At 41.3% G+C, this 10,402-nt stretch overlaps 1 protein-coding gene across 1 annotated transcript; it reads right to left on the bottom strand.

Annotated features, from left to right (window-relative positions):
• Positions 1 to 3,411: 3,411 nt before the first annotated feature.
• On the bottom strand, positions 3,412 to 8,952 carry T265_07367 (hypothetical protein; the record flags this gene model as incomplete). Its single annotated transcript, XM_009172866.1, has 2 exons — positions 3,412 to 6,211; positions 8,825 to 8,952. 2 exons carry the CDS (start codon positions 8,874 to 8,876, stop codon positions 6,003 to 6,005), a joined length of 261 nt encoding a protein of 86 aa, XP_009171130.1.
• Between the last annotated feature and the right edge of the window lie 1,450 nt (positions 8,953 to 10,402).

Raw genomic sequence — 10,402 nt, 5'->3', positions numbered from 1 at the left:
AGGGAGAAACGTCTCATTCGAAATCATGCCAAGAACAGTTCCAGTTTGATGAGATGGATCCCAGTGTGTAAATATTTTGATATGGAAACACGCGTCTAAAGATCAACAACCGAAGAAGGGACAAACAATGGTGAATGCTTTTCAAGGCGCGGTAGGCGCTAGCACGGTCAAGACTCGCACACAAGGCACAAAGTTTTATCGCATTACCTAGTATTTAACTGATTCATCATCCGTTAGACTTCTTCTGATCTGGATTCTGAACGCCGTAGCACTTTTTTTAAGCTTATAGCCCTTGTAGGCTTACATCCTTCTCGCAGTGCAACTGGTCCAGACTTCGTACGTTTCCCTAGTATAATAAGTACGCTAGATTCCAGGTTTCTTCCTTGCCTTGTCTGCTCGTTCAGTCTACCTTTGCAAAACGTATAGTCAGAATGCCCTTTTTGCCTCGGAGTTGAGGTTTCCCTCTTCATACATCAGTTCAATGCATAGTTTGCTCAACCCCATACTGCACGTCCCACAGGATATACTTTTACTGATATTAGTACCGCAAACCCTATGGCGATCTCGAATAGCGATAAGGTCAGGTTTGATGAAGGACGCCGAAGTAGGTGCTCTCAACTCCTCGAAGACGGTGTATCCCAGTCGACGGAGACCAGACTAATCTGAATCCATTCATGCTGCGAAATCATTTAGTTTTATTTATTATTGAATTTTTAAAGTGACGGGATGTTGCGTGCCGCCTCGGATAAGTAAAAATAAACTTTGCAACACTGACACGTATGCTTCGATAATTTCCATAACTCTGGAAGTCGAGGCTTACTTGCATTTATCCTGAACTGACAACTGCCTCACCTGATGAGAAGCTGCTTCTTCTCCAAATAGACTCCCCGAGCAAATTCTTGATTGCTTGAGCATGCATAACGTTTTATATGTTACGAAGTTTTGTTCCTTTGTTGAATGCTGATGGCTGTCTTGATTTCCGACTTGGCCACGCGGAGACGACTTATCTGTAAACTTTTCTACATTTAACCACTACACCTCTCTATTATAAAACCCTTGATCTCACAGCGAAACACATCGAGGATGAGTATGAGGTGCTCACAAGATCACCTGCTTCAACGAGCCTCTCAAGCTCAATTATAAAGCGTTATACCTGAATTGATAGACTTTCAATGGACGTTAAGTGTACGCCTTTAATTGACCATGCAAGACGTCTGGAATCACCCAAGGAGAAGAAATTTAGCCCATAAGAAGCGGTCCTTGTGAATTTAAGTCCATCGAGGTCCTCATAAAAACTGAGTTAACACAGCGCGAGAGGCTTTATGTAGAAACATTTTTGAGTGAAACGGTCTGCTTTAAATTGAGGGTATAGTGATTTATTTGCTACAAAAAATTTCATGCTACCAACAGAACACAGGTAGTTTACCCATAAACGAGAAACTATCACTTGTCATTGAAGGCTTCCATATGAGAAGTTATTACCCGATAAGCTAGTAAGCACGTGATCACGTGATGTACGTCGCGTGATGGTAGGGTGCGGCGATATATCACGTGCAGGTGCACACAGCTGTATATCCAACAGCCAATTGCCTGAATTTCCTGAGTTTGAATCTTTCTGGAGGTTCATGAAATGCATAACTGATTCACACAGCAGTGACACAGCCGTACGTTGTTTCTCGGCTTTTCGGTATAGATTACTTTTATCTGAAGACCGAAATCTCAAATACAATGTCGAAGCGTCCTAATATTACGAAAAAATATTGAATGTGACTGCCTCTGTGGTAAATTATTCCAAAACGAACTTGGAGCAAGTCAATCAACAGCTTTGTTTTCTTCTGGCCGATGTGTATCATTTTAATCTGAGTTCGGTATTGTAGTTGCTTTCTGGATCTTAAAAGCGCACGCCAGGGTTGATTTCGGTATGATGTATGGTCGAAATTTCTTTAACCGGAGAGTTCAGAAGAATGATGGTGCAATTTATCTTCCCCTATAAATGAGTTTTTCAACGCCCAACCATCTTCTACTTGAATTATTGTTTCTTTGATTATATTCCATATGAAACATGGATTATGCGGCAAAAACCGTTCGATCACTTGTTAGTGAGCTTGGCTGAATGCTTTCAAATTATTCTGACTTTAGCTAGAGAACACATCCACCAAGAATGGAACGACTTGCTGCTATTTTCTTACTAGTAGATACTATCAATTGGGGCTTTATTTTCCAGAATGTGAATACCATTGCTTGCCTGGTATTTTAAACCTAAGTTTAATTACGAATTCTGTCTTGGGCTTCTCTGTCAGACGTCATTTGCTTAAATATCTTGGTGCTAATGCTGAAGCAATCCGGTCGCACCTGACCTTCAGTTAAGCAACAAGTAAGTTCCAATAAATGGTATTCAAGCTGAATTCAATTCCAGTGAGACATTACCACAAGCCTTTTTCTTCGTTTATCGGTATCTACAGCTACTGGTTACAAAGAGCCCCGAGCTACTAACTTGCATGAATCATTGGTGAATTACGCATATTTACAAGTGCAGTTGATGTGAGAAAGATGACAAGATGAACCCCAGTTGAATCGGTTGTTTATGATATTCTTCAACTGGAAGTGTCACAAAAGGGTCATCTTGTGTTTTAGTTTTTCCTACAATCGAGATATCACAATGCATTTCCTTTACGGACCATTAAACTCACGGGGTCTTTGAAATTCCTCGATTACCTACCACCGGGTTCACCCTCGTGGAAACCCAGTAGGTGGGCACCGTGGAAGGGTTGTTATTAAACTTGTGAATGATGTTTTTTTTGACAAAAAATAAACAGTAATCCTGGCCTCATCAATCATAATGTTCCCATACTTTTACAGTCATTAACTAACATGTGTTTTTCATTGGTATTTTCCAGTTATTATGCTCGCAAGTGAATGATGCCAATGCAGAGGTAAGTCGCAGGCAACTTCTCCCATCGGATGCTTGGAGCCTTAAGTGTAAACGCAGTAACTTGGTGGGGTTTTATGGTTAACCGTTTCCGACATTAATCTAGGATGAATGCCCATCGAGGAGTTTTGGCATACGAAAAGCTGCCAGAAAAAAATAACATCCAGCGTAGATAGTCGTTGGCTTGTTCGCTGAGCTGGGCAATATGATTGCAACCACCAGCACAACCACTAACCCACCGCTGCGCACAATTACGCTCCCCAATAACGCACTTATGATGTCACCTCGATTGGTGATGAAACGTTTGCAATCAAATCGCCCTGCTCAGCAAACAAGCCAACGACCATATACGCTACCTGAGCTACCGACATTTTCCTCTATAGAAAACACATCCAGCATGTATTGACCCTTGAAGATGAGGTGCATTGCTAAATACATGGTTATCAAGTCAGAAAAAACTAGCAAATTTTCGAAATCTTTGCATTTTTGCTGCATTTTCTGGATATGTGAGCACAGTAAAATGTACTGCTGTGTACCACAAACCTTCAAAATACAAAAAGTATAGAATAATGAAAGTCGAAAAATGCTTCGGTCACCACTGTTCGTTTCACATAAACTTGAAGTAAGTGTACAGCAAGCAGGAGGCTAACGGTTAAATGCATGCACCTGATTATAAATATCAATAAACATTTGAAGCACTTTTTTCCAGTAACAAGGTTTAGCATGGTTCACATCGTTCGATGGGTGGTTGCTGGCTGGGGTTAAGGAAGCCATGGAACATTCCAGACTGGTTCAAAGTAACACATGTCAGACTAATTATTCCATAAGCAATCTTCATATATACACTCATCTGAAAAGCAGTCTGGTTTCGACGAGAGACTCATTTGGAAATTCGAGTTCAGGTGGAACATACTTTTGATAGAACCTCGGAGACCTTGCCGATGCGATGAGCCGCAAGATGGACGCAACGTTTTTTGGGCTGTCAGGAGATTCTAACAACGTTATGAGTAGTGCCTTAGGCCTCCTCTGGTCCTACTATTCCCGCTGGCTTTGCTGTGTTAGTTATTGAGTTGCTTTCTATTTACCTCCGCCTGAAGGGAGGCATCTAAGCGTTAACTGCTTCAATATGTAGGAAGAATATAGTGGCCTTATCGTCTGCTTCCTAGCTGAATTTACCGCTCACAGAGAACTTCACGTGGTGCACATACTTGTCTTAACCCTTTTATCCGATATTACCGTCTGAATTTACGAAACTGCTACTCCTACCACATTCCATTTGCTTTACTATTGTGTTTTCCCGCAAGAAAGCAAATACATTCCTGTAGAATCTCACGCGATGAAAAAATGGCTATCTAAACCCCGGAAGGTGGGGATTCGTGGGAAATTTGTCCGGCTTTTTCTATGCAATAAAGCGACATGGTTCGTTGTAACCTCATTCTACATTTAATTTGCTGGTGAGCTATAGCAGGCTGTGCCGCTAGTTTAAATGGAGTATAACTTTGTATAACGGTTGCGCACTACCAGGCTGATTTGTCAATTGATGGGAGCATCCGTAACCCAGGCATTGGCGATCAAATAAACAACTCTGACCTATCACACACCTATTTTACCAATGAAACTTACGTTTTCTGTACACTTGATTTCTGTTAAACAAAAAGATCTCGATGAGTAAAGACGATCCACCAAATTTATATGTCGGGTGCAGCAAAGAGCTCACAACAAAGGCACTCAGAGTTTACCGAGAAAACGGAAGTTGTTTCGACCAGGGACCGCACACGAAGCTCAGCTTTCACCAACCACCGGTAAGCCGAACATCGCAACCTAGTTAACCATGACAGGCCGTTTTAAGCATGTTCTCCCTCAGACTAGGGTCAGCCCTCTGAGTTACAACCTAAAAGCTGACATTCGAGGCCTAGTGAGTCAGGATTATAAGGACCATTTTAATACCACAGAGTTTTCCTGAGATCGAAAGCACCACTGTAACAGAATGGCTTGTGTTCCTCGTTGTTAACTTTAGAACAGCATTAGATACATCACTCTGAGAAAAAAGACAAGGATTATTTCTTTACAACCGACCAGAAGAATAGTATCGTATCCTGTAGGCTTCCTTTAGCGTGTGATAGCAACTTTTGCACAGTGCTTAAATACATCCAAAGGGATTTGATTTTCCAATAGTTGTAAGAGTACATCGGACCAATCAGGTAGTCCCCAACAGCTGACGCCAAAGTTGCATGAAGTGTTTGTTTATTGCCACGTAATCCTCGGAAAACTACGGAAATACAAACAACAAATAAGGTGCAATAAAGCAAACCCCACTGTATCGAGTGCTACTAAACGCTGTCGGTTTCATTCAGCAGTAAGGTTTCCATAGCGCCAGCAGAAGACAAATATATTCCAAGCAGTTTCGCCGTGGTGTGTGACGACTTGGAAATACTCATCGACTGCCTGCTTCATCCAAACATACTGCAGTGCTCAGCAATTCACAGAATGAAGTCAAGTTCACAATAGCCATGCCACTTTTAACTCATATTTATGTTCAGTGATGACCGATATACCAAAATCTGATATAATATTGAAGTATGAGACCCATTTATGAAATAAACGCATTTTTGCAGCAATACGCAAGCAGCATTGTACCTAAGATAGGCATGAGTCCCCGGGAAACTACAAACCTACAAAGAAACATTCAGATTTGGATGGGTTAATCTTGCGTTTTGAGGTTGATTGAGAGCTGATGCTCCTTACAGAACATACTGAAATTTGCTACCCTCTCTTGCTGAAGTATCGATCAGCCTTAGTTGGCATATCTTTTCTGCTGTCTGCAGCGCCTCCAGTCTGCCCTCCCCAATGTTTGATGGCTTTTTACATAAAGAGTCTTGTAATCATCACCAAAATTGCACATAATTGCAAACCTCTCGGTAAACTGATTTTTTTGTAATTTTAAATACACTGAGGCCGCATGGTTTAAAATGAACTTACAGGATATATTTCGAGTTTTTATGACCCTTAGAAAAGCACAATACTGGTTAAAGAAAGCAGATTTAAACGGTTCTGCTCAAGCTGTCACTCAGCATCATTGAAGCATTGGTCTACATCTGAACCATTGGCAGTCGTTTGAGCAACATTGCGAGGATAATCCGCAGGCGTATCCGCTTCCAATGCACAGCTGGCAGGTACCAGAAGCAAATCTATCTAGCTGGCAGTTCAAATTGTCGCAACATCGGTTGAATATCGTGCCATCGCACCACTGACCGAATCCCTTGCATTCAAAAAAAGCGGATCCTGGAGAAGATGAAAGGTGTCCAATCAGGAGTTTGTCTACATGTTAAGTAATTGGTGCTTGTAGAAAAAGTGGGAGAGTTGATCTAAACTCCAGTCAATCCTTAGAGCGTTCTATGAAATAACCGTACTGGCTTGCTTTGACTTACTTTATGAAAAATGACTACCGACCATTAAGCAAACTGAGTGTGGTTTGGATCCCCAGATATACAGCCCAAAAGTAATACTAACAATAACGATAGAGGTTATAAGAGAAATTATACTAGTGGTCAAGCCCATACATTAGACAGCTGTTGATGTGTCTCTCGGATAAATTACCATTCATAAAGTAAATGACAACCTTGAAGATTTGGTGTAGATGGCAATATGGTGATACTGGTCCAACATTTGCCAGCTAATTGTTTTGTTCTCTTCACCATCCTAGGCACATGTAACCCTATAGCCAAAAACCCTATTTACGATATCCATTTTGTTCGTCACTTCTGTCGGTGGGCACAAAGATGCATAACAAGCAAGCGGTTTCCGATTAGATAATAAACGGGACATTTAGATGACAGTGTGCAGCACTTTACTCGCAGCAATAAGAAGATTATCCCAAATATCTATTCGGCAACAGTACAGCAAAATGTGTGGAATGTGATTGCAGGCATATCTGCCTGCAGATGAAGGTGACGAGTAGGATATTTCGTTTTTCAAATATTACCGCTCGTCAGAAAAGGCGCACAGGTCACTCACTCCTTGAATTGCGCGTCCACTAGTTGAAACCAACTTCATAATTACTACGCACTGAGGTACATTAGGACAGATCTAGTATTTCCGTTGATCGAAAGTTTTACTCCAGATTTGTATTCCCCTCAGGCAATGCAAAACCCTTTCTCTATATCAGGCCCCCTCATAGCAAAAAGCTATAATGTGTAACGTCCAATAAGAACGAAGAAATTTTCTAGCGTAGGGGTTCGTTGTCAGTAATTCCCTAAAAGCTTTCCAACTTTGATGCCCTCGCGAGCCAAATTGTTCTCTTTCAAAGCTATTTCCGTTTTACATGTGTTTTCAGCCTCTAAGTTATCTTCTCTGGCGGTCTGTTTATTCAATCGTTCCTCACCTTCGGCCTCCCATCAAACTTGATATTTTCAACTACACCAAACTGGTTGATTGACTTTTGAAAGCCAGCAGATCAGTGCCAGGGCAATCAGATCGCCCGCTTTGACCCTCGTTGTGGTTTGGTTTGACCAGCAGCATTTCGCTCAATAAGACAAGATTTGGAATCAATTGATCAAATCAAACCAGCTGTTCTTACCTAGTAGAGACAAGGCCACTGATGACTCGAATTGCAAGCTGACCTAAAGATTGTCCGGACTACATATTTTAAAATGTTTTTTGTCTTCCGTTCCTTTAGATATCGGCCTGTCTGTCGTGCGGCCGCGAAAAGACCATAAATGAGGATCTTAAATTATATTTCTTAGAGGAAAAATCTTTGATGATCACTGGAAAACTCAGCTAGGCCACTGCCCCATAAAAGCTAAAGCAAGCTGTGTAATGATCGTCTCATGTGCGACTGATTGGGTTTAACCACCGGCGACAACGTGTTTTCAAGTTCTGCTATTGTTCACTTGTTTTCGTCTTACACCTTCCAACGAATTCGGAATCATCACTGTCAGAGTACTCATTCAAAGTTGCACTCACACGCATAAAATCGTGCTACGGCAGTGTTGAACAACAACAAAAATAAAGTCGAATATAAAAATCTATGGTGAAGTTGTGAAATGGAGATATAGAAACCAAGATCTATTTATAACAGTTTAATCAGCTACAGATTCATCACAAGTGGCAGTATGTAACACTATCCGGCGGTGAGTTCAACACCCGTTCGGGATGTCACCTAATTGCTGACCCAATAATCATTATCTACCAAACTTGCCGGGCTCAGCACAAGATTTTTCGTGGAAAAACCCAGGTAGTGTTTATCCGCATCCTGACAGGTGATTGTCATTTATTTGTAGAAAGGCTTTGTGGTAAGTATCATAATATACGCTACAGGATGCATTTACACTAGCTGGTCACAGTCGCAGACGTTCAGTGCAATGAAGGATTATTTGTGCCCAAAATTAGGTTTGTCTCAGTAAACGTGTAAGGCACACATTTACATAACGACAATTAGAGTCGTGTTACGTGTAACAAAAGCAAACCATTTTTAGTTGTTCTTGAACTAACGGAAACATATTCACAAAAGCCTGGTAAAAATTACAGCAAACAATATTTTGTACTCAGAGTTTCCTTCCAAAGAGGTGACCACAGGAGGCCTGATCAGGGATTGTCATTTCTGGAAAAGATTCCTGGTGGAATATGATCTGTGTGACGCTCAATCAACTCTGTACAAAGTTTTTTTCAGCGAAAAATTCAATGACTCTACAACTAGCTTCTGTTCTTTGTAAATTGTAAATCTAATAGGACATGGGCAAAAAGCATGAGAAACATAATTTGTGATGGTACGTTTGCATGGGTAATACTTTTATGTAAAATACCCACTCACCCTTGTGCTAAAACATTGCCAAATCTTCGGGGAAAATGAGGATCTTACGTCAAAGAAATCCCAAAATTTTCAGGTCACAAACTTACCTCTAACAACAAATATGGCAAACAGTGAAAGCAGAATAAAATAGCCCGACATGATTCCCAGTTTATAGTACCCATGTTTATATGCGGGTTTTATACTTCAGCTTGATGGTACAAAGATCAAAACGTAGTTTACAGTACTGTGACAGTTTGATTGTTTGGTCCAACTAGCTGGTACCGACTTGTGTTCACCCGATAAACATCCGATAAGCATCCGCTACAATACCAGCCACATGACAGTTGTTTTTAGACTACGCGAACGAGTGGGGTTAGACAGTAGGTACAAACAACTATGGGTCTAACGCATTTGCGAACATGAATCGTAGTGTTTCGGTTCCCTGTGTCTCGTGACAGAGTGCGCTCGCTATCAGTCAGCAGTGGACTGACCTTGGATCAAGCTTGGAAAGAAATCTGCGACACATTCAGATTCAAGAAGTGGACAGTTGATCTTTGGATAATGATGAATGATCAGCGAGTCAGCTGCGACAACTGACAAACAAGATGACAGTTGATAAGTAAGATTACTGCATTCCAATATCTAAAATTCTTGGAAAATTTCACCAGTCAAATCGCACATCGCAGCTCACGCACAATGCATCTCTCACCCTTAGAGTGCGTAGTCCTAAAAAGTGACTTCTTTGAGTACAAGGAAGAAGTGCTCAGTCTTAAATTTACGTGACTCACAAGGCCTTGACTGCTTTCTATAAAGTAGAGTTACCAGAATGAGACTATCCTGCTAAAGTGTCGTGATACAAAGGAAGATCCGGACTTGACATCTCGGTAATGGGCAAAATGGGTGTTGAAAATTGAGGCTGGATACGTTAATTAACGGCTTCCCCTCAAATTGCATCGTTCTGAATCAGGTTTAGTCATTATCTGTAAACTACATATAGCAAGAATCACCGGAACATACCTCTGTAACTATTTCGCTTTTACAGCTTGCATGTGCTTTTCCTGCTGGAGAAATCGTAGTCAACTGAACCAACGAACTCTGGCTCAATCCACGCTCACATCAACCTATATTGAACAGCCCAACTCCCATTCGGGCACAATCACTCTCGTAAGTCCAGAGAAAAAGGAGACACTAAACATTGGTTTCGCTCTAACTGAAGCTCAATAATGGTGCATACGTTTGGCTCTGTTGGGTTTTGAACACCAAACATCTGACATGCAAGACGGGCTTGTTACCACTACTCCAGCAGCGTACACTGGAAGCAGCTGAATTCGCACGTCTGAACCGGCGAGTGTATTCCTACTCGAGCGGTATGACTGATTTGCTCGACGCCCCATTTGTGCCGAAATGAAAGTCAGGCCACCCTCAAGGACAAAAGAAAACATGTAAATTCAAACTTCGCGGAAGAAAATATCGAAGATAGGCATGTTTGTCTACTCCTGGATGCATATCACGGTAAGTACTAAAACATCACTCAACTAATCAGAACTCACATTTTGGAACGTGCCGTGCAGAACGCAGAGTGCAGCTAGATAAGTCCACAGATAAAAATTCGAAGGTATGTTTGTACAATTCACCAGAAACAAATGGATAAAAAACAGTTTAAGTTAAGGGATGTTTTACCATCC

Source organism: Opisthorchis viverrini, assembly GCF_000715545.1.
Source record: "Opisthorchis viverrini unplaced genomic scaffold opera_v5_169, whole genome shotgun sequence".
NCBI classification, from domain to species: Eukaryota; Metazoa; Platyhelminthes; class Trematoda; order Opisthorchiida; family Opisthorchiidae; genus Opisthorchis; species Opisthorchis viverrini.
Note: the sequence above shows the minus strand (reverse complement) of the source record. Positions and strands in the feature narration are given on the sequence as shown.